General features: G+C 35.3%; 1 protein-coding gene across 3 annotated transcripts in view; it reads right to left on the reverse strand.

Annotated features, from left to right (window-relative positions):
* CADM2 (cell adhesion molecule 2) overlaps positions 1–25,047 on the reverse strand; it is a 936,889-nt gene that overhangs the window by 62,657 nt on the left and 849,185 nt on the right. For 2 of the 3 annotated variants that reach the window (XM_072431967.1, XM_072431966.1), the window contains one exon: positions 13,149–13,256. The exons of the other annotated variant lie outside the window; for it this stretch is intronic. In XM_072431967.1, the coding sequence (XP_072288068.1) occupies positions 13,149–13,256 (108 nt within the window). The remainder of the gene's footprint in view (positions 1–13,148; positions 13,257–25,047) is intronic. 3 annotated transcript variants of the gene reach the window in all.

Genomic DNA, 25,047 nt, shown 5'->3' on the forward strand with positions numbered 1-25,047 from the left:
TAAACGAACACCACAGTTTTGAAACTCAAAAAAAGTTTTTATAAATGTTGACATTAACAAAATAGGTTCTTTTCTTATTTTCCATCCAAAACTGTCTGTTTAAGACAATGGCCTGTAGCAGTCTCCTGTCACACAGTAAGTTACTTTCCAGTGTACTTGTCAACTCTCTGAATCATCCAACAGACTTTTAGTATTGATGGCAGCTTCCCAGACAATTCTGTCTGCAGCCTACCTGAGACAAGCAAGCCTGTTAGAATCTTGAGGTATGTTTGAATTCTGCTATTATAAGTGATACAGTCAAAACGAAAAAACATTTTAAAGGTAAATTCACCTACACTACTCTGGTAAATAAAGCCTGTAGGTAATTTTGCACATACATTATGATACTGGTAAGCTAGTCTTCAAATTTAACAAGTGACACAAATGTATAAGTAGAATTTGCAGTCAGTGAAAACACATGTCAAAATGATCAGTTACTATACAAATAATGATTGCGGAAGGTATGAGCAAATCTCTTTAAGTAGAAGCTTAAGAGTGCCACTCCCCAACCATTCCACCTCACTGCTGAACTTTTATTGTAATGTGCAGTTTTAGAAATCAACATGGATATTTAAAAGGTGGAAAAAGGTGATCTGAAGATCAAGTTTCTGTCTCATTTCTAACTTTTTTTATTAATTGAGGAACGCTGGATCACTAAATATGTTTTTTTTTAATAAAATGATGTGTTTCTTTACAAAGTTAGCTAGCAGTCCTATTTATTCTAATACTATTTCAAATCCCCTGGGAAAAGGGAAAACAAGATAGAGGATATAAATGCTACTCTGCGTATTAAAGTCCAGAACAAAATGTATTTACCCTGTATTTATGTATTTATAAATAAATGTATTTATTTACCAACATTGTGCAGGATGAGTACAAACAAAAAAATAAAATCTGGGCCAGGCTGAAGTAACACAAGAACAAGAAATTAATAACATTCAGTTCATAGATTATTCTTCCACAAGTCCAACATCAATTTCCTTTGCTGTCTGTGAGGGGCCCGTTTATACCAATGTGATACTTTATTAATTTGTTATTAGGTGGTTTCAATCGTGCATTTCCTGATACCAGGGGCTGGCCTTAACACCTTACATTAGTTCACAAAACAGATCTATTTTTTGTAATGTGCATTGTAAGTATGTGAACAGCAGCATTAGGTACTATTATCATGCATTTCACACATTTTGAGTTCTACCATAACACATGGTACAACACAAGTAGTAAGGCTACAGTGTGAAATGGCCTTTACTATTTAATACATTTCTTCTCACTTTCTGTCAATGCAACAGGTGCCAGACAGGACAGCTCAAGGAAAATGGGGACATAAATGGCAATAAAAACAAATTTTTATTATAGACCTAGGAAGGGATAGAATCTCTATGTTAATTGGTGAGCTGCAGTGCCATTCATTCTTGGCACCCAAGGTACAAGCATTGTAGTGCACTACAAAGCGATAACACAATACTGCGCATTTTGGTGCACTGCCTTACAAAAACTTATATTGGTGTATTAGGCAGCATAAGCTCCCTTTATGGAACTTTCGTCAATGTTCATTGGTTTACACCCTTAGCTCAAAGGAAAATAGGAAATAGAAAAAACTGCATTTTGCTCATTCAGATCAAAGCAATGAGTTTGCTTTAATTCTTAACTTTTACAAACGCACAAAAGTGTGGCTATTCCAAAAGAGACATACACATGTCAGATAATAGTAACACAAGACATGGTTCCCCCAACCTTGTTCATCAATCTGACATGACTCCCAAGAAAGAGGGCATCATTCCTACTTTGGTGAGGTTTACTTTTAGCTTCTGTTGTGTTTACAAAGAACTAAAGGCATAATAGAAGGGAAAAAAATGAAAATAGTTTGAATTAGGAATATGCAAAAAAAAAGGTGTGAATGATCACATATACTATAGACCATTCATTATAACAGGCCTAAAGGTTACCACTGTCCAAAAGCCTTCTACATTCAATACATATTTCTTGGTCCCAATGAAGTCACAATAAACACTCTCTACTATCAATGTTTCCTTCTCTGCAGGTTTAAATATTAATAGGGTTAGATTGTTTCAGCCCAGCTTTTGTATAATTAATGTAAACAGCTCATTTATTTATAATACAGCAGATTACTTAGTTTGCGTTGCACAGAGAGCTGCTAACACTTGGCCCATACTGCATGGTAGAAAAATGTTTTAGCATTTAATGGCACAAATTAATTTTATGTTTGCTTTGAAACAATCTTTTAACACATATTGCATTTAAAATTCATACTTGCAACGTGACATCGAAAAAAAAATGAATATATAAGATGATGACTTCTTTTCAGATTTAAGAAACTTTTAGAAGTCATTTTTAGGTGTTAATCTGCTATTGCCAAACTCATCTTCTGATTTCAACATGAAAAGTATGTGGATGAGAAGCACTACTCTGACATCAATTGCTTTGTGTTGATGATCATCTGGCTCATGATGAGAGACAGAAAACTAGCATTTTCACAAAAAACGGCATTTGTATCCTACACATTTCTCCAAAATGAAAGCGTCTACTGAAATATTTTTTGAGGTGTCAAATCAAAGCTGAATAGGCATGGCAAAGTGATATTGTAGAATCTTCCGTCCTGACCATCAGGCTTTTGCATGTACTGAACCACATCTCCTTGTTGCCTACCCAGGGCAGCATCCTAATCTAATTTGGTGTAAACCAGTGTTGAAGGATAGACAGAAGGATGGTATTATGGCCAGCCCCAATGTGACAGTGATCAGGCCTGGTGATTTGGCACCCAGGTCCATGCACTGCCGCACGGGGGATGTTCTCCATCATACGTAAAGCACTACTCCATTATACAATGGGGCTATTGTATTAAAGCTCCCCAAGGCTGGAGAGGATAGATACACTTTCATCAGTGAAGCTGGTTGATCCAGCAAACTTGAAATAGATTTCTTAAAAAAATATATAAGCTATTTGTTAGCAAATGTTTTCAATCCTGGACCAGATCCATTCCAGGTTTGCTGGATCACCCAGCTTTATTGAAGAAAGTGTAATCTCATGTGTGGAGGTGGTGAGGGAGCACCAGTAAGTAAGCCCACTTAATGTGAACAAAAGTCCATAAAAACAGGCCACTGGAATGGGATTCACCATTGGAAGATTTCCATTTTATTCCTGTTCTTGTAAAAATGATAAAATATTGAATCATGCATCGCTTTCTGTCCCGCTGATAATGGTCAAAAGGACAAATGAGGCATATGAATCGCCTTTGCAGAGACACAAACAGCAATAGGAATCTGGAATGCTGGAGTCTGTGGGTAAAGCGATAACACCAGTAGACTTTTATTTAATAAAAGCACTTACAGCAGACAAATGCCTTGACACATTTAACATTACTGCGTTAATCATAAGGCTAATGAAACTACACAATCACTCAAGTTAAATCCTATTTAACATGCAATTTGTCTGCTGTAAGTGATTTTATTAAACAAAAGTCTCCGGATGTATTTGCTTTAAATCACACACTTCAGCATTTCATTTTTTATGAATGTGGATTTTTTCAACACTGAGTAGGGCCTATGGGGAGATGGGGGTACAAGCCAGTTACCCTAGTGGTAGTGGTTGTTGTTTAATAAATGGACTTTAGATATACATTAAATAATACTGCCTTAGTGAGTAAAGTAATATGAACCTCAGGTCAAGAAATGACCTTCAAATATAATTTTCTAAGTTATAAATGGATATGTCAACAAATTCATCTTGTACTAGATAAAGTATACCAAGCAGTTATCATCCAATATAAGAGATTGCTTGATGTCAATGAGTCCACTGATATGGTAAACATGAAGCTTTTCAAAAAAAGGCATGCTGATATTTTGCTCTGACTAAGGTTCTGCTAATGGACACAATCAATAAGCAAAAGTGGACGATTTATTCCATGTTACTGAGGCGAAGCGAGGCTTACATTACATTATTATTTTATAATTTGTACTAATAATCTTTTTTAATATAATACGATTCATAATAAAGACTCATGTACTAATAATATATATTTTGTTTTTTGTTTTTTTTGTTTTTTTTCATTTTGTTTATTTCCTGTCCTCAATGTACTTACGTCACCAAAACCAACAATCCGAAAACTGAATAGGGAATTGCTTCTATTTAATTCTATTTAATTTAGTAAATCTAAAACGCAATGGTACACCAAAAATATTTTGGTTCCAATTTGTATAGGTCAAAACTCGCTTTAGACTTACCTTTTGAATAAAGAAGTTAGAGTTAGAGCCTCTATCAAGTTTATTTTGTAGACTCAAAACTTACCAAGACAGAAAGTGATGGGAAGTCTAAAATTTTAGAGTTGACAATATCATATACAATGAAGGGATGTTCTTACACTTACGCTGGTGTCTCCAGGTGTGAAAGAAAATCTCACTAAAGAGACATTGAAAGTAAAAAAAATAAACTCACATGAGTTTTAAAGTAAAATAAAGGTTCCACTGTTAAACAATTAGATCAAGCAGGTCAATATTGCAGAAATGGACAGGTGCTGTTCCTTCTGCAATAATCCCTCCTAGCTGCCTGACCGCTCCATGAAATTGCAAAAAAATATGTCAAAAAACGCACATATGCAGCTCAGCTTAGGTTGCCAATATACCCGGCAATCCCGACTTCCCCTTCACTTGCCAGCCAGGCCAATCTAGATGACTGGAGATCATATCAAGTAAGTGAAGAAGGAAGAAGATGCGAGTGCTCTGGGACAGAACAGTAAGTATAACAGGGTTTATTTCCACATTAAACCTTCTCTACCACATATAACAATTATAAATAACACCAAACTCTGATCAACTATTCAGTATCACCAAAGTCTGATCTTTTATTGAGTATCCCCATAGTCTGCTCCTATATTCATTATCTCCATACTCTGCTCCTATATTTTACATCACCATATTCTGCTCTTCTATTTAGTATCTCAATGTTGTTCTCCTCTGTTCAGTTTTTTCACACCTTGCTGTTTCCCTATTCCAGTGGTCGCCAACCTTTTCGAACCTACGGACCACTAAACTTACGGGCTCCGGACCGCCCGTTGGTGACTGCTGCTCTCTTCAATATCATCATACCTCACTCTTCTACTCTGTATCACCATTATAGGCTCTTGTATGCAGTATCACCATATTGTGTTCCTGTTTGTAGTATTACCATGCTGCAATGCCCTATATGTTTTCATCACACACTCGTTCTCTGTTTACGATCACCATACTTTTTTACTGTCATCGAACACTGATTCCTGTAATCAGTATCACTATACTTTTATTTGCTATTTATTATTACCAAGCTCTTTTCTGTTTGGTATTATCGTACTCTGCTCCTCTGTTAAGCACCAAGACAATGCAATCTTCTATCCAATATTTCTCACCATACACTGCTTCTGTATTCTTATTACCTATCACTAAACTCTTTTTCTCATAACATACTAAGACACTGTTCCTATATCACCTAACTATGTCTATCTATTCTGCATCATCACACTATAATAATGTCTTTACTATCTATATACTCTGTTTCTCTATTAAATATTTCTATACAACAAAATGATGAAAATATAATTTAGCAGTAAAAACTAATTTGTAAAATCACCTAATTATTCAAACTCAGTTCTGAATCTTGATTTGTGCTGCATTCATTAATTCTGCGTGCCCCCAGTGGTGCATATCCCATATTTTTGTTTACTGTTCTAGACTGTAATAAAGAAATAAAGAAAAGAACAAAAAACCCAGTTCCATCCATCTCTATTTTTCTTACTTTAGTTTTATTAGGTTAGGTCTGGCAGTGCATAATAAAACAAACTATACCATCAAGTTTTCTAGACCTAAACCAAATGGATGAAACTTAACTATTAAACTTTGATTAGAAAAATATGTCAGGTGAATTCACTGGAGGGTAAATAAAAAAAAAATCTAAATCACACTTATTTTCTAAAAATTCAAATATGGTTTAACATTTTTAAACAACAGCACTTACATTTTTAGAGCAAATTAAACTTTAATTAGCAATTCAGAGACCAAAAACAATTTGTTGGATTATTTAAACTTTTGCATATGTTGAAGGAATATTGACCTGGAGCTATGTTTTCCAGGCCAACAAAGTCCTGTTTTTTTGGCCAACAAGATATGGAGAATGAGCCATTTGGAAAAGCTATCAGGGATCTGCTTCTGGCATGAATCATTCAGCTTGGTTTTCTCATATTTTTGGCCTTGATTTGTTAGCACAGTTAATTGATCCATTTTTAATGGTATACATAAATCTTTTCATATTTTCCAATTTCAACTGTATGTCATGTCCAAGTTCCCTTGGTTTAAATCATCTCTATACTGTGTTTTAGAAGAGGTAGACATCTCATTTTTACTGCATATACAGCATAAAGAAATGTCTATAAGCAAGCAAGGCTTTGCACAATTTCTGATCCCATCTATAAGTATAGGAAGTTTCCAGCTGTCCTGACATGTCACATGGCTGCTTACCTTACTATGAGACAAACATTTCTTTGTTGCTGCTCTTGTTTCACTAGTTTTTGGGTGTTGATAAGAACTGAGCAGTCTGTGTAAGAACTGGAAGCCTCATTCATTCTTAGTCCAAATTAGGATTCTGCCATCCACATAAATTGGCTTTATAATATGAATGTAGAGGAGGCAAATCACCAATGGCACATTTTTAATAGCTATAACTAATTTTATCTTGTTTTTTTTTGTATTTATTGAACATATATAACAAAAATGTATTTTATAAGGATATTTACAAGACTAAAGTGGGACAGATAAGACATGTTCATTGTTAGGATCTACATACACATTAACTATTGAATCCTAATATGAAATTAAATAAAACCATATGGAGTATAACTATAATAAAACTGATTATTCAGTACTTAAAATAAAGCATGTAACAACCACTGACTCATCTATTAACATATTCATCTGATAAAAAGAAAATTAAACACTGTAAATATTTCATTCTAGTTGTCACAGACCACTTATTAGAAGTCATCAGTTTCAACCGCAATTCATTAAGTTAATTAATCTGTCATTTTATTCATTTCATTCTTGTATCACCTGGTGACCTTTTGTGTAATATAATATTTTTCATCCACAGAATCTTATTGATCTTCATCCACTTATCTTTAAGATTCCATATTTTTGCAATCTCCTTCCTAAACCCAGGCCCTGTAATGGAAAGGAGCCATACGATGAAACAGTTCATCATACTGAGCCAGAAATATGATGGAACACCAGCTGATTCCCTCCTAAAGATGATCCCTGCGGCCCTTGAGATAAGTTATTTTAAATTTAAGAGACATATCACTAAAATCAGGCATGCCAATGGGATTTAAGAAGGTAGCGGTAGATGAAAATGCATTTTAGAAGTTTTAAATGGGCTCAAAAGTATTAAATGGGTCATATCAGATCTCTCTTTTTTTACCTTCTAAATTAAGATTACACCAAGCACAATCATATTTAAAATCAGTCTCCAGCTCAACTTTTTATCTCTTAGATATCCTGTCTTTATGCTGTAACTGGATTTACACTAATGTACATCTATTTTTAAAATAATTGCTGTCAGCTAAAGTTTAGGAACATATATCTTACTTTTCATTCTTTGTCTGAAAAGAGTTCCTTGTGTAACTTTTTTTTCTATATTATAAGTATTTCTCATATTCTCCACAACGCAAATTTAAAAGAACATATTACAGATTGGCAAAAAGTAACAATTATCAGTGTATATTGAGCTCTACTGAACCTAAATTACATTCAGCCTTGCTCCCTCCACTTCTGGACATTTTTTATTAAATAATATTCAGCAATGATTGGTTAGTTATATTTTTCACGAGGCAAAAAGGCTACTGCTACTAGGTCTTTCAAAAACCATAGAAACCTGGTTTGAAAATAAGTCTAAAGAAAAATCACAACAATGGTAAAATATATAGATAAGATATATCATGGCTGTACAAGCTATTTAAGACTCCAACCAAAACTTTTAGGTTTGGAAAGAATGTAAAAGAAGTAAAAGGGATTGATATCATTGCAAATTGCTTTCATGTGCATTATGCTTGCACTTGCTTATGACCTGCATATGAACATCTTCTATGAAGATGTCTTAAATCAAGCTGCTTCAAGTTGCTTCTACATTGCTATTGACTTGTATGCAGAGAGAAACAATTCTGATGGGATGGGATGCTTGCCCTTTTTTTTCACACTTCGAAATTTATTAGCAAAACAATTAATAACAATAATTCAAAAACCGTGTACATTTTTAACACAATGAAATAAAACAGAATCGCAGTTTGTCAAATAAAATATCACAATAGAAATCTCTGATTATGTTCAAGTATACAGCATTTTCAATGAGCAGCAGTTTACATTTTCGTGTGCAAAACAAGAAGAAAACCGAAAAAGAAAAAAAAAAGGACAACTATCATAAAAATAATAACATACAGCAATACCGTTTACTGTTAATACTGATTCCTCTCCTTTACCCCTAAAGACTTTGGGTTAAGTGGTCACTTTGGAAAAATATTTTGGTACTTGGTAGTGCATTTAAAAACAATCCATGCATCCCAGGTCATAGAAAATTTGTCAATATTGTCTAGACTAATGGCCTCCTCCATAAGATACATACAATTCACTTTGCTTAACCAGAGTCTAAGCGTATGGACCTCTTGTGAGTTCCAGAATAGTGGGATAACACTACATGCATCATTTATTAAACAGAGTATTATAGACTTTTCATGGGCATTTTATGCAAATGCACTGGTCTCAATGGCAATAAGACTCCAGTAATGAGTTGACTATAATGAGCAACTTCCTTCCAAAATTCCTGTATAATGGGGCAAGACCACCATATGTGAGTCATGGTGCCCATGTCAGATCTGCAGCACCAGCAGAGTTTGAACTTTTGGGCGGAGACTTTGTGAATCTTGTCCGGAGTCCAGTACCAATGTGTTAGGATTTTATATGCATTTTCCTGCAGTCTAGTGCTAATAGAACACTTATGTGCTAAGAAGCAGGCCCTCTCCCATTGTTTGTCTATTAATTGCATTGCAATTTCCTGTTCCCTTTATTGTTTTAATCTTTGGAAACTATCTAGGGTCAATTAATTCAGATGGACATACATCAAAGAAGTTGTATGTGAAAGAGGGGCAGCCTCCAAACAATATTGTTCAAAAAGCATGGGTTTTGCAGGCAGTTTGGATTATAATAATGCTTAATTTAAAGGGCCTGCCTTTTTTTTTAACCTAATGCATACATTGTGATTTAATAAGCCATTCAGATATTTAGGTACTGCAGTGGGAATAGAAATAAATTTAACCAGCCTCCAGATTCTGAGAACAAATGTATAGATTAAAGAAGTCATGAGGGCTATTTCTGTCAATCACTGAATATCAACTTTTGATAGACTGGTCCTTTTATAGAACAGTAGTGACCTTATCTTTTCCAATATTAATGCATAAACATACATTTTAAAATCAATATATTTTTTGGTTTGACATCCCTTATTTTTACAAACCTCACAATCACAATCCTAAAGGGAACCTGTGTAATGATCTGGCCTGTGTACTAGGTTTCAGAGTCTTTCTTGGAATATTTGAGGATGTTTGAGAATTAATTGTTTCACAGTACATGCAGATAGAGAGGTTAGTGATGTTTTTAAAGCTCTTTTATTGTTTGTTAGGAAATTGCAATTAGTTAAATGCTTATAATTTGAGCACAGGTACTCTTTTGATACTTATTTAAAGAAATATAGAGACTGACACTGGTCATCTTCTCTTGAAAATCTGTGTTTTTAAAACTTTCTGGGTTACTGACCTAGAACTAACATTAGGCTAATGAAGCCAAAGGAACATCATTATTGTACCTATTGAAGTTAGGCATCCAGCATTTTTAGAAAGAAAATTCGACAATGGCTCCATATTTTACTTAGAATTGTTATGTTAATTTCATAGCAGAAAATGGGGTTTTGCTTGACTTAATTTTTCACCCTACTGCAAATAATAGAGTTCTGAATATCTATATCTTAATATTTGCACCTAATTAGTACAAGAAAGACATGATTTATTTATTAAAGGCATCAGTTAATATTTGTCATAGAAGTCAAATTTCTTCGACATCTAGTTCAGTAATAGTATTATAGGTAAAAAATATTCATTACTGAATGGAGTGTTTTTAAATCTGCATCTTGTGAATAGGATTTGCCTTTCTGTTTTAAATCCTTTGCCTAATCTTTTGCATAAACCCCCTTCTAAGCATCGTGTCAGGAATGGGAAAAAATCCATAAGATAACATAAAGTTTATCACATTGAGCCAGCAGTATGTTATACCACTGTCTGATTCTCTTCTTTGGATTATCTCTTTGGTCTTCAGATAAATTCTTTAAATGTAGAAAAAAAAGGAACTCAGTCATGCCAATGCAATTTACTAAAATGGTAGGATAAGGATTGGAAGTTTGGAGGAAGTAGATTATCATACATTTGACTTTTACCAAAAAGACATTTTAAAGAAAGATAATGCAGTGAAACATATATAGATCAATCCTGTATAAAACTTACTAGGTTTCATGAACATCTTGTCCTTCACCCGTTTTTTTTAGATTACATTTCTGATTTGTAGACATTATTGAAGTAGAAAATACTGATAAGGGGACTTCAGGGATACTGTGCCAGAAAATATATGCAAATAAACCTTTTCACTATACATCTTACAAACCTGTACTGCAACAATGACATTCAAGAATCAATCCACCATTTATTTATAGATGAAAGAGATCCTGGAGGGCTGGGTCAAACTTGGGCCTTTTAGACATTTGGTGATTTGCTGCATTTAATGCTGGTAGATTTATCTGAGTGTTTCTCAGGAAGCAAGTTATTGCTGTTTTTTCAGCTGCTATGTCTGAAAGGTTAACTGTTAAGTAATATTTATGTTTATCAGTCCAGTGAATCACTAAAGAGGTGGCCTCAGAAGTATGAGCTAGGACACAATGATGATATTTCGGGCAGTTTAGGGTTTTTGGTTACATGGGTACAGCAAGCTTACTTTGTGTCCCTTAGAATTAGGCTTTAGGAGTTTCATGTTAAAACTTTTCTTTATAGAAAAACATCCAGCTGTCCACAAATTAGGGAAATCAAGTGAATGGTAAGTGCCCTGCTTTAGGAATTCATCCACCAGAATCTTGGCACCTAGAAAGCTAAAGATCTGTTCTGAAGATCTGTCATGCAATACATTTCTACTGCTCCTTTCCAGCCCTCGCCATCTACTAGAGGCTTTAAAATACCCAGCATTTTTTTGGTGTGGATGAGCATTTGACTGTCCCTTTCAGCTTTATCATGTATGATTAATCAACAATGCAGTACTTGTGCATGAGCAGCAAAACAACAGTCAAACACTTTGGAGTGTATCAGATGCCACTCTTCCCTGCTGCATGTTGTGGTTTTATCCACAATCCCATGTGTCACAATTGCATCTTGTAGCATATCAGAGTGCAAAGCAAGTGCAACAAAAAAAAATATTTAACAATAGAATTTTTTTTGTACCATCATACACAAGATGGTATCAAATAGGGATGAGCGAGTCCAAATTGCAGCAAATTTGGACGTTCTCGCTTACCGAAATTGTAAGCAAGAACGGCCGGTGTAAATTCACTGATCGAGCTCGCATTTTATTAAAAAAAGAAAATTGCGGGCTGTGCTGATCAATGAATGCAGTGCCGGCTGCATTCCCAGGGCTGCATTCATTCTTGCAGCCCTGGGAATCCTCCTGTTTGCGATCCCCCGCACTAGAGGTTAATTGGGGTAATCCCCTCCAGTGCCGGCGATCGCAAACAGGAGATTTCCCAGGGCTGCAAGAATTAATGCAGCCCTGAGAATTCTCCTGTAATCATTTCCTTGATCTTCCGATGGTTTCCCAGAATCGGTTCGCAGAAATTTCGCTGACCCATCGGAGGTTCAAGGACAATTCATCTCATGCCCAAATCTCATCCCTAGTATCAGATAATGTTGGAAATTCTCCAAAACCAACCAAGCTCTAAGATCAAAATAAGTCATATATATATATAATCTAGACTTGGAATTGCATACAGAACAAGAGAAGTGATTCTATGCAGTGTTCATACATACAGAGACGGAAAAAACAGAAATACACCCAACATGTAGATCAAGGGAAATGGTATTGTGCAGCCTCCAAATCAACAGAATTAAAACAACTGCTGCCTATTACATCCAGAATATAGATTATGGAATCTAGCAGCAAATCACAAACATATATTCAAAATAAGAATAAAAAGAATTACGCTGGCATGCAGAATTTTTATTTTAAATAGATTAATAGAAAAGGAAGTAGGCTAAAACCATAGTCTGTTTTTTGGTTATATTTCTATTTGCATTCATTTAATGTGGTAAAAACAAGTGCAACCATTCAAAAATCTTAATTTCAAATTAATTTTTTAGCCTGCTCAAAATATTGATATGTTGCATCAGCTGCTCATTTTACTTGTTGAGATGTCCTGCCAATGACTTATCATTAAGGTCCCTTTCACACTTGTAGTTGACTGCAGTTTTTTATTCCAGGCTCAGCCACAATCCCAACTACTCCCAATCAACCAAGAATCATTGATTGGGAACTATTTGTGCATGCAGTTGCGGCATGGCTCCTGTGGTTGTTTTTCTTCTTCTGGGGGAAGAACTACACCGCCATTGGAAATGCAATAGTTACATGTGCAATACATTACCAGGTGGTGCAGTTTTCAGCTTATGGAGTGGTTTGCAACCACAAGTGTGAAGGGGCCCAAAAGCATCCTTAATCGATCCAAAGAATTTAACAGCCAACAAATTTCACTTAAGGATTGTTGTGCACATTTAATTTATTTAATTATTTTCAAATATTTGCTTTATTAACATTTTCCCTTTACTATATTACCAAATCATTAGGAAACAATGCAAGCAACACAAATTTGTAATTTACAGTATTTATACACATTAGCATACCGTTAATTGAAATATCATAGCTAGTCAATTCATTTGAGCTTGGTTTTAGCCATTTCTATGAATCTGCTACACAAGGCATACAGTGGAAGAGACATACCTTTGATGCTGGATGTGGCTGAACGGTTTGTTATGGAAACAGAGGTTGTGACTGTTGCGGTGGTGGAAAGGGGGATGATTGTGGTTGGAATTAAAGTGGTAAGGGCATCTGGTCAATGGGAAAACATAAAAAGAGACATGAAACATAAAGACAAAATTGTATCATACAAAATAAAATAAATAAAAAAACCAAAAGGCATAACAATGGTTAACTCGGGTAATGTAGACATAATGTTAACAAATGACATGCTTAAAGCAAAGTGACTCAGACACTTGGTCATTTTTTTATATTAAATCACTCTCTCCCTTTTTTATACTTAACATCAGAGAAGTATAATTATCAAAGTGTAAAAAAAAGATCAGTATAGATTAAAATTACTGGTTATTGTACAAAATACAAGTTTCCTGTATGGAGAGTGGATTTAATTGACAAGAACCAAGCTTTCATTGTGCCATTTACAATGGATTGTAAAGTGGAGATCAGGTGTGGATAAAACAACATGCTGGGGAGACGTGGGAGACAAACAAGAAAATAATAACATGCTAAGAAGATGGAAATTATATGTTAAAAATGAATATTTCACCTGCAGAGCCTTCCTAAGGTATATATCAGTGAAAACTAAGAAGCAAGTTGCTTTTTTATGAGGAATATTCTGAAGCCATTCACCGGACGTTACAAGCCAAAAGAGAACTACAACAAATAATCTCCTTGTTTTCCCTTTGATTCTTAGAAACTTACAGGTGCCACAGATGGAAAGTTTATCTAATAATTACATTTAAAATAAAAAATAAAAATCTATTCATACACTTTGGTAATGAACATTTACCCATTTTAAAGCTAAAGTTCAATCTGCTAGTATTTTGACTTTCCTGGTGAAATAGTTTACCATATATATTCAAATATAAACCACTTTCAATATAAATCAATGGATCCATGATGTGTTATTTAACCATTTAATTCAAATGTAAAAATAAAATCATCGAGTGTATACAGTAATAAACGTTTCTATTTTGATTTCATAACTTATTTAAGACCCAGTGACATCATCACTTTGTGTCTGAGCTTTCCTATTCACTGCAGATCACAACTGTTTAGTTCTTTCTTTACCAGTCTTACTGTAATAAAGCAGACCATGGACAGGAGGACTGGTGAAAAATATTGCTGGATAAAGATGGATGTCCATTAGCTGGGATAAAAGGGGAGCTATGTCTGACTTACTGCAGCCTCTAATAATGCACACGATGAGAAGTTGATAGTGTGCAGAGAAATCAGAGAAAAGAATTTCAGTAAATTCAGTAAAGAAACTGAACAACTGTGCAAGATTGACGTTCGGGCCAACTTATTTAGTTAACTTTTAAACATTTTTCAGGCAAAAATAGAAAAACATTCCTGCAACACATGCGAACACCCTGCAAGAAAATAGTACAGAATAATAATTTTAGTGTAATTTTAAACAGAATATAGAGTACAATGTATTTTTTTTATCTACGGCAATAATATTAAACAAAAAACTTACGCTGACTAAAATAGAAACATGTGTATGTGTTATTTTTAGTTTTGTTACACATTTTTGACTTAGGACTGCTTTTTAAGTATATTTTATATATATATACCTTGTTTAGAGGGATTTGTCAGTGCATTAAAAAGGAACAGGTGCACAAAGCTGCTATCTTGGAGCCTTTTGCATGCATGCATCTCTTGCTTTTGAAACAGGCACTAAGTTTCTTGGATGTTGTAATGTCAGCAAGTGGTGCCTCTGTATTTCACATTCTGCTACTGTTACATATCAGCATTAAACAAATAAATTTAACAAAATATATATTAATTTGTGTATGATTTAATTAAATTTAATTTATTAGGATCTGCATAAAGAAACCTTAAAAACTGAAATATTGATATTTTATATTTGTATAATAACTCAGCAGGTGGATCTCTATTTTTAAACCAGGGAATCAGCCATTGCCTCAAACAATCCAGGTCCATGTGTTTCAGTGTTCACACACACAGTAGATGAGAACTTGTTTGTTAAATATATACTGGTAAAGATTTATGCTGTGACCACATATTATGCCAATCATAATCATTATTATCCCCTTTGCTATGGTAGAACCCAATTTACCTTATGACATTAACATTTTCTTGGGTATGTGTCTGTATGACACATTTACCAACAAATATTATCCCCTTGGTTATGGTAGAACCCAGTTTTCCTTTTGGGGTAAAGGTAATTTCCTCCATAATATACATTGATAGTTTGCCCCAGTGCATTGGTTGTCACTGTGCCTCTCTTACATTAGTGGCCATAGTGCCTCCCTATAACAATGTTAGCCAATTTGTCCCAAACATCAGCATGTCACTTATCCCCAGGACATACAGCACAATTTTATTATGGGAAATAGATTCTTAACCTTTATTTTGTTTATAACTTCTGAAATTACTTAAAGGAACATTCAAATAAATGTCAATATTAAAAGAGAAATCCCTTCACACTAGCTTGAAATCTATCTTATCCATTAGTTTTTTAATTGGCAGGTTCAGCTACTGGGAGCTGGCAAGGTGCTCTGTCCCTCACAGTGCACCACCAGCAACTGCACATTTGAGAGCTCGTGGCAGTGAGATCTACGGTACCACTCACTGCCACCCACATTTATTTTCTATTGAGCTGCCACAGGGAGAAGTTACTTGCGCGTCTCCTCCAAGACAGGGGCTCGCCGCATGGCCAGCCTGAACATAGCCTTCCCAACAATCCTGCTCTTGTTCCCAACCTCTTATGATACAACAACAAGTGCCTGCAAGTCAGAAATACTATCCAAAGAAGCAGTGTATTGATGCCATCCCTTACATAGCTTTGTTGATGGTCAACCTATATTTTTAAGTACACTCAAAATATAAAACACTCTCTCAGTGTAAAAAAATGGAGTAAGGCAGATAATGTCCAACTAAGACGGGGAAATTTTGTAGTCTGTGGATTGTTCCACTTAAAGCTCCCAGAAAGATGCAATAACTGTCCTGTTCTTTTGTTTAAAGAGAGAATGGGGCATGATTGTGCGGTACAAAGGCCGGGGTAAATTGGGTATGTGATCAAGGGTGAAATATGGTCACTTGGTTGGATTTTGTCACCTTTATCAATCGAAGATTCTTTTAGACAAAATATCCTTATTTAAAAGTGATTGTATAGAAAAATGATATTTCCCTGCGCAATACACCTAACTACATTTTTGAATGCATATGTGCTATTCGCTTTCCAAATCCACCTTGGAACTCAAGTCTTTAGAAAAACAAATATCAATGAAGTGCACTTTACTTATCTTTAATCATGTTTTTTGGCTATCATGTTTTTGTGTCCTTGCTAATCTGTTTTTTCTATTTCCCACCACGTTCTCTGTAGGACGTCTGCTGCTTGGCTAGTTATTAAAATGTGTTACTTGTTTACAGTAATTGTGCCAGAGTGTCTGCAATGTGACTAGTCTGACTCTTACTGACCACTCTAAAATCAGAGCTTTATGATTAAGCATCATTTTTTTTTTTTTTTTTGTGGGATAAGACACGTGAAATTAATTTAAAATGGTGACAGGGTCATTAATCTGACACTAATGAAGGAGATGTATGACGGCTGCCTTCATACTGGGTGACAGATCTATTCATTGTGAATACTTGGTTTATGTTGCCCTACATTCCATGATTACTAACAATAAAAAAGGGGAAATGGGGAAAAATACAGGGGATTTTAAACCTAAAAACTCTAAGCCATTAAATACAACAGCATAAAAAATAAATGCTATGTCTAATATAGAAAAAAGTAGCCCCCTCTGCCCTCCATTCCCTGGTGAAATAATCTAGAAAACTCAGCAGAGCCAAACATGCAAGTTTTTTTAAATGCTCCGCAGAGCTTAAATAATCTGAGGATTCCTGTACTGACAGTGACTGAATCAACTACTTTCTAATGTCTGGAGGAAGCCTATAATCTTTAATTGGCAGAGATTTCTCTCAGTGGTATCTTTTTCCTGTATACATTTCATTGTGTGATTTTATGTACGTTTATATGCTTTTATGGATATGTAGTTCATTATTTACTTTCATTTGTAACACTTTTGCAGCACTACAGGCAACAATAGTGCTGAATAAATCATTGTAGAAGCATTGCACGTGCATTGTATAATTTTTGTTTATGTAAAATATATGCAGTCTTGAGGAATATTCTGTATAAACCAAGCAGCTAATTCTTGTCTAGTAAGCACATACTAGAATACTGGCAACAAAGGCAGCTAAGGTAGACTTGCGTAGGAAGGTTATATAAACATCATAAATCTCATTTTCTATAGTGATATGGAAAATGTTTTAAACAGAATTATAGAACTTGTAATATGGGGTGTAATTCTAAATAGTAACATAATCATTTCCACGTCGGTAGTTCTTCACAAATTATGGATCCCTGCAGAAAAATGTAAATCTATTCACTTATCTATAAGTGCAACATACATAGATGTTTTTGGATATTTTCATGTATTGAAGTCTACATTCTGGAGCAGCAAAATCCAAAATATTTTACATTTATATGGACCTGCAGAAAGAAAGATATGGATTTACCACTTTCCATCATTTTAAGGTGTTTTATTCCCATGTTTGCAGCTAAAATCTAATGGATGTACAAGAATACTGGCATCAAGGAAGACACTTTCATGGACCTACAGAATGGAAGGGCACCCTTCTAGGCCATTGTATCTAGATATGGCTTTAGCACTTTTCAACAATTTGTGGGGTTTTATTCTATTGCTTCTGGCTAAAGCCAAGTGGTTATACAAAAATTATGGCATCCAGGAATAATCCATTGTGATGTGTGGTGTGCTTATTTAAGCAATTTATATAATTACTATTATTACCTTTTATTAATAAAGTACTAATCTACAAAACCAGCACTGTGCAATAAATAGGGGTTGCAGATACCAAATGTCCATTTACACTTACACTGTCCCTTGAAGCCAAGGCCTCCATAAACAGAAATGCTAATTAAGAAATACAAATTACTACTATACCAGGCAAATGGGGGTCCTAGTTTTGGCACCAATAAATGAAGGCAACCTGTCATTACAATAACTCTCAATATGTAAGTCACAGAATTCAAAGTTGAGAGTTCGTGGTTTGTGCCATAATGGAATTATAATTGTTTTTGAGGATAAACTGAATGCTGCAATAATGTAGGGCAGCCATTTTACTTCTTATGAGATTATAGCAATGATCTGCTTTTGCTATGAACAGACAATTTTACTAAATCAGACTAGACTTTTTTTCCATTTTAAGGGTTGTTTAGTTTGTAAAAGTGTTAAGGTTCAGATATTGAACTGTTTTTGCTAACCAGGGCAATTAATTAATTCTTCCATTTCATTATTTCATGTTGCACAAATAGCATCTGACTACTTATTAGCAGCTAGAGATCTCCTTTTAGAAGCTTTTGGACGTGAGATTTGATCTGGCTTGGAAAACGTTTTAAAAGCATGAAGGAGTGAAATTGTTTAAAAAATCTGTAATCTTTCATATCCCTGCATGCAAACCTTAGATCTTTCTTCAAATTAAAAAAAAAATATCTCAAAGTGGTAAAAAAAAGTTACTTTCTGTACTTTTTAAGTCCTCAAGCCTGAAACACAAATCATCTTCTAAATCAAGGTGTTTAAATTAGTCATTTAGTTTTCCACCTGACCCCAGTATTTCACCATTGTTCCCTCTCATACAATCCGAGTGCGGCCAGATAACTGCCTGCAAGCTCCTATCCGTGAATGAATATGGCCGCCATGGGGTGAGGTTGTTACTAGGCAGCATGTCTCTCCACATGGCTGCCTTTCAGTTCCATTCTGTCTTGCAGTGCTTTTGTCTGTTTATCTTTTTGAGTGAAACAGCTTACAAAAGAAGATGCTCAAAAGCAGTACAGCAGAAGAATGAAAGTGTCAGCATGAAATACAATCCATTACAGATCACCAGGTGTAATTCCATTTGGAACGAAAGATCATTTTTAGAGCATGCTACTGTTAACCCTTGTTCACATTTCCTTTTTCCCCACATTTAATGCATCATAGACTCTAAGTTTTAAATCTAAGGTGTTCCTGTGAACCGCTGGTAGTGAACACATTAAATTCTTCTGGAAGGTACTGGGCTGCAGGAAGTCGTGCAAATCAAAAATTCTACAGATCCGACTTTATTTGACATGTTCTAGATTGGGTGTTTATAACTGCTGTGATAATGTGCAGGAAAAAATACTAAGAAAATGTTCTGAATATAGAAAATGTGTTTTATATCAGTTTGAAAAATACCAATAAATGAACTGTAATAAACTTTTAGGATGACATCCCTAGTGTCACCCTTCAAATGGGATCCAAGCTATGAGGTTGATTGTATGGGTTTACAATAAAATTTAAATGAATAGATGGCAGAAAACTTGGAAAGCTAGAAAACCAAACTCAACCCAGACAGATTACACATTGATAATTGGTTACAAATCCAAATAATTTTGAAAAGGCTGTCAAGAGTTATAATGTTGCAGAGTTGTTGGAATCTAGCTTTCTGTTAAGGTAAAGATTTAAATGGTGCTGAGGTTTGCTATGCAGGTATTGACTGAATATGGCATCAAAAGTTCCATAAACATCTGCAAACAAATGAGAGTGGGCACCACCAATATTGGGCTGCATTTATTAAAGCTCTCCATTTGTTAGCAAATGTTTTCAATCCAGAACCACATCCAGTCCATGTTTGCTGGATCACCCAGGTTCACTGATGAAAGTGTATCCACTCCAGCCTTGGAAGGCTTTAATAAATCAGGACCATTATAAACAACACAGAAGTACAAATAGGTAGGCATGAGTGAATTAATTAAAAACATTACCAACCTACAGTAAATGTAGTTGACTTGACACAAGACATCAAATTGGAAAATAAGACATTTTACCCGTTCAGTAATGAAAGCAAAGTAAGAGTGGCCACCAAAAAGGGGAAGCTTATAGCTTCCTACACTTTCGTTACTTGACTGGACTGTTGACTCAGGTTAACTAATGAAAGTGTATCCTTTCTAACCAAAGAAAAGCAGCTTGTATAGTGGAAAATGGCTTTCTATTTGGAGATCAACTGAAGTTATGGTACACAAAACTTTAGAAAGTACATGAAATGTATGGTTTTTGATCTTCCTTTTTCAACAGGTAATGGTGAAGAGAAAGTCAAATGGGGGATATAAAGTTTGTCTTCTTGTTTAGTTGCCTCCTTGTTTAGTTTCCTACCTTGTGGCTCTTTAGTATTTACTAAGCAGCCCTCTACTCCTATTATCCATTAGTCAAAATCTTTCTTTTTGTGGACAGCGAAGGAAAATGTACTGGTCTCCACTAAGTTATTTCTTTTACATTTCATACTATCTTACTTCTTCTGTGATAATATCTTTCTATTTTTGTTTATTGTTTCTCTGGAATTTAAAAATTGATCATAAAAGAGGCACATCAAATGTGGTGCAAGTCATTTTGTAGGGAACTGTGATTTCCCTACTTGTACTTGTAAAGAGGTTGTAATGGTTGTGATCTCAAGGATTCAGTTGTAATATCTCGAGTCTCTGACCATCTAGTCTAGCATTTTTTGTTTCTAACAATTTTACATTAGAATTACATGCACTGAACATTATGAAAGTAAATAAAAAAAAGAATTTAGGCTATTCACTTATCAAGGTGAATTATTGCCTTGACTTAGCTTAGTAAAAGTGGTGATAGTTCACGTTGCAAAGTATACCCAATTATGTGCAAGGAATTCTAAAAAAAAAGGGATTTTTCCTTGAATGTGATTGGATGGTTGAAGTCAGCAGAGTTTCATCTGATTTAAAGAGGATGTGAACAGCCTATATTCCATTCGTAAATGAATCCCTATGTGTTATCGGGGGTTGTCATCAAGGCTCTCTATATTAAAAAAGTTGACTAACTATGCTCTGTTCCAAACATTTGCTCACCACTACACAAATTGTGTATTATTGAATGACACTACCACACTACCATGATCTGTCATGATTTTAGCATTTCTTTGCTGAACGGGTATGCCATATTAGCGCTAACGCTGTACACCTTCATAAATTCTGCGTATATTTAATTATGATTGCACTGGTGCATTTTTTGTGGGATTAGTAAATTTACCAATTTCATCTTAAACAGACCAAACTTTTATATCCTGTGCACTACATTAGAAAGTTTGCAGCAAAGCCAGACTATGTACACCCCACCTTAAGACAATAAGCATATTGGAGCCTTTGCATGTGTTTGTGTTTGTATATGGTTTTGTCAATATCCTAATGAACCAATCTCCATTGAGACTACTCACCCAACATGAAAATGCTGGTAAAATAAAAAAAAAAGAATTGCTGCGGAATTCTTCATCTAAAGAATTACAGCAATTATTCTAAGATGCATAAACATACAATTACTATTTGCTCACCAAAAATGCACAGCAATAAAAAAATAATAATGAATGTACAACAGTTCGCAGATTTGGGCTTTATCGTGGTTGTGGAGAGATTTGGTACATATTTGCTTAAGGGAATGATTTGTTGAAAGCATAGTAAAATGTTCTAACCAGCTGTTTAACAGCTTTCTTCCTAGCTGCTTGGAACATGTAAAGATCCAGCTATGCTTGGCATCCATTTGTTTAGCTTTTATGCTCTCTAATTACAAACGTATCCATCTGAAGAGATAAAACAAATGTGCTGCCTCACAAATTGTGCATACCCAAACAAATTTGTAACAGGGATTATAGTAGACCATCCGGCATGATCATTATTAGGGAGTACAAGAAACAGAGTATAAACTATTTTCTTCCTCCTAAAACGTCTTTAGGATCTCAGTTCATTGATTGAGTTACACTGGTAGTTGGCACTACGTCCTCACGTCCCATTGGGCTTGATTTTTTAAAGCTCTCCAACCCTGGAGAAAATACACTTTAATGAGTGAACATGGCTGATCCAGCAAACCTGGTCATTCGCTATTTGTTAGAAAATGCTTTAAATCCGGAACCAGATTCGTTCCATGTTTGCTGGATCCCCCAGGTTCACTGATGAAAGTGTATCCAGCCTTGGAGAGTTTTAATAAATCAGGCCCATTATAAACAACCCAGAAGTTTAAATTTAATTTAAGTAGGGATAGGTGAATTAATTCAAAACATTAACAACCTACAGTAAATGTAGTTGATTTGATGCAAGACATCAAATTGGAAAATAAGACATTTTACCAGTTCAGTATTAAAGGCAGAGTAAGAGTGGCCACCAAAACTGGGAAGCTCATGGCTTCCTACACTTTCCTTACATGACTGGATCTGTTAGGGATCCATCTTTTGAAAGCTGAGGGAGAATATGTGGCAGGGAAGCTCACGGTTGGGCTAATAATTAAATAGTATTTAAGATGATTAGATTGTTTTCCTATATTATAAAACAGTCCTTGGTTTGATTATCCCCTCCGAGCTTTGGCACATAGATAATGCCAAGAGTCACAAGGAGGGGGGGGGGGGGGGTAAATAGTGCGCATTCTGCACTCATTGGAGTTCAGATCAACAAAATTAGAGAGAGGGAGGGTAAGGGGACAGACTGGACTACTGTGTTTCTTTCTATCTTTTCTATCTTTTGTATCAGGGACCATATGTCTTAAAAAAAAATTCAATGAGAACTGATTTTCTTCAATTTGCAATAACCAGTTAAATGTCTGTCTGCAACCACCACCTCTTTGCTTTTCACCGGTGCTACAGGACACATAAGTATGTCCAATTTGGTTGTAAGAAGTGTCTCTTTCTGTGTAAGGCAATATCAAGTCCATCACAACCCTAACCCCCCTAATTTCTCCTTACCTCACCCTACTTTCAGATATTCGGCAATATTGCCTATCACTAAAGAGTGGAGAAACATTCTCACTAAAACCAGTCTTCTTTGGTGACTTTGTAATAGATGCTACTGCATCACCTACATGTGAGATACTGAATCCCCAAACTACAGACCGAGGGGTGTAGTCATGAAAAAAAAGAGGGAGCATGGTACGTGCTCGCCCCACTACACTCCTGCTTGTTTCACTCAAAGGGGAAGACACCTCCCCCAGAGTGACATCATAATACCATTACCGCCCAATACCGGTCTGAGCCTGCGATGGGAGAGTGGGCGGGTTGTGCTCAGAGACAACCAGCCGCCTCCCTGAGCCTGCAATTCAATACGAGAGATGTGCACCTGAGGCAGTCCGGCTAGAGGTATAGACCACCAAAGAATTCTTTGTAAAAAATGAAAAAGTGGGGGCACAGCATTCCCACTAGTGCTCCCCCCTCCACTACATCCCTGTACAGACCAATGGCAGTGCAAAGGACTGAAACATCTATGCTTGGATTGAAAGAAAACATAATTCCTCATCAGGTGGTCTTCATATATGCACCTTTAAGTATAATTTTTAGTTTGGCTCGAGAGTTCCAAATCATTCCTTTAAACCTCCGTTACTTCAAGTTAAACTAAAACCTACCAACAGACAAACACATATCTAAACACCTACAGGGAGAAAATGATCAGAAATATCACATATGGAACACAATAGTCCTGGTGCACTAATTTATACAAATGTGCATGTTTTTTTAATAAAATCTAATCATAACCTAAATTATTGCTCTAGGCAAAAGCTATGTTTTTACCCTAATCCTATTGGCATTTTTTTCTATCACCAGTCATGCATGTATTGCGTTACAGATTCATTTTGTAAACTGTCTGGCTACTTCTTTATTGCCGTACAGTAAATTACTATGATTTAAACCCAGAAAAGCTTTGAAATATATATATATAAGATATATATAAAAATTCAATGTGCTGCCTGTGTGGTAACGATCCTTAGAGCTATAGCAGAAAATAAACGCATTCCCATGACATATATTTGGAGGAGCTAAACCAGTCAATTAGACTGTGGTAAAAGGACACAGCCCCGTCTCCTCCTAAATGATATGAATGTATATCCACTGAACAACAATTCTTGCCATTGTGCGCCTGCCATAATCCCTGACTTTGTGAACACCTTCCTGTTTCTGTGAGTGTTTTCTTGACATTTATTATTAACAATAAAAGCCAAGACAAATGAAGGTAGCAGCTGTATTGATTCAGCAAATGCAGCACGGAGGATTCTAACGGTTTGATCTCTTCAACTAGAGCAAAATTACATAGGATCTTTTTCAGCCCCCACCCCAGGCAAACGTGCACGTTCTCTAATGCTTACCCTCTATCAATGAAAAATGGAAATATTATTGCTATTTTGACGTTAGTGGAAAGTAACTGTTACAAGCAAATTGTAATCATTCTGCTCATATCTGTATTGATTTGGACTATCATCCACAGTACTGACATAAAAAGTATATTGCCTTTCATCTCTCTCCTGCACCTGGAAAAAAAAAGTGATCGCCAATGACCTTGTTCCTCTGAGCTGTTCCACCACATCTAGATTAGTCAATTAGAGATCAAACAATCTCCACTGTATTTCGTGCCCGCTTCACACTTTTCATTTGCCTAAACAAACAGAATGTTCTGGAATGTGAAAAGAAAGCTAGCCGTCTGTGTACAATTTATTAGTTGCTCGGCATTATACAAACAAGAGAACAATACTTTGAAATAAACAATCATAAATGACCCTGAGTCATGCATATGAATTAAGTGCTGATGTTTTATGCTATAGAGGGATGTAGAAAATATATTGTTTGATTATTATTTTATGATGTTAATATATTCAGACGTGCATTACAGACACAAATATAACCTTCACAACAGTTGCTGCTTCAGCGGATTCCTCTACTGTCCGAAAAACAGCAACTGAAATCTTTATCTACAAGTTGCCTCAGGTAACCTGTGTTAATATATATATATATATATATATATATATATATA

This window comes from Pyxicephalus adspersus, chromosome 1, assembly GCF_032062135.1.
Source record: "Pyxicephalus adspersus chromosome 1, UCB_Pads_2.0, whole genome shotgun sequence".
Taxonomy (NCBI): Eukaryota; Metazoa; Chordata; class Amphibia; order Anura; family Pyxicephalidae; genus Pyxicephalus; species Pyxicephalus adspersus.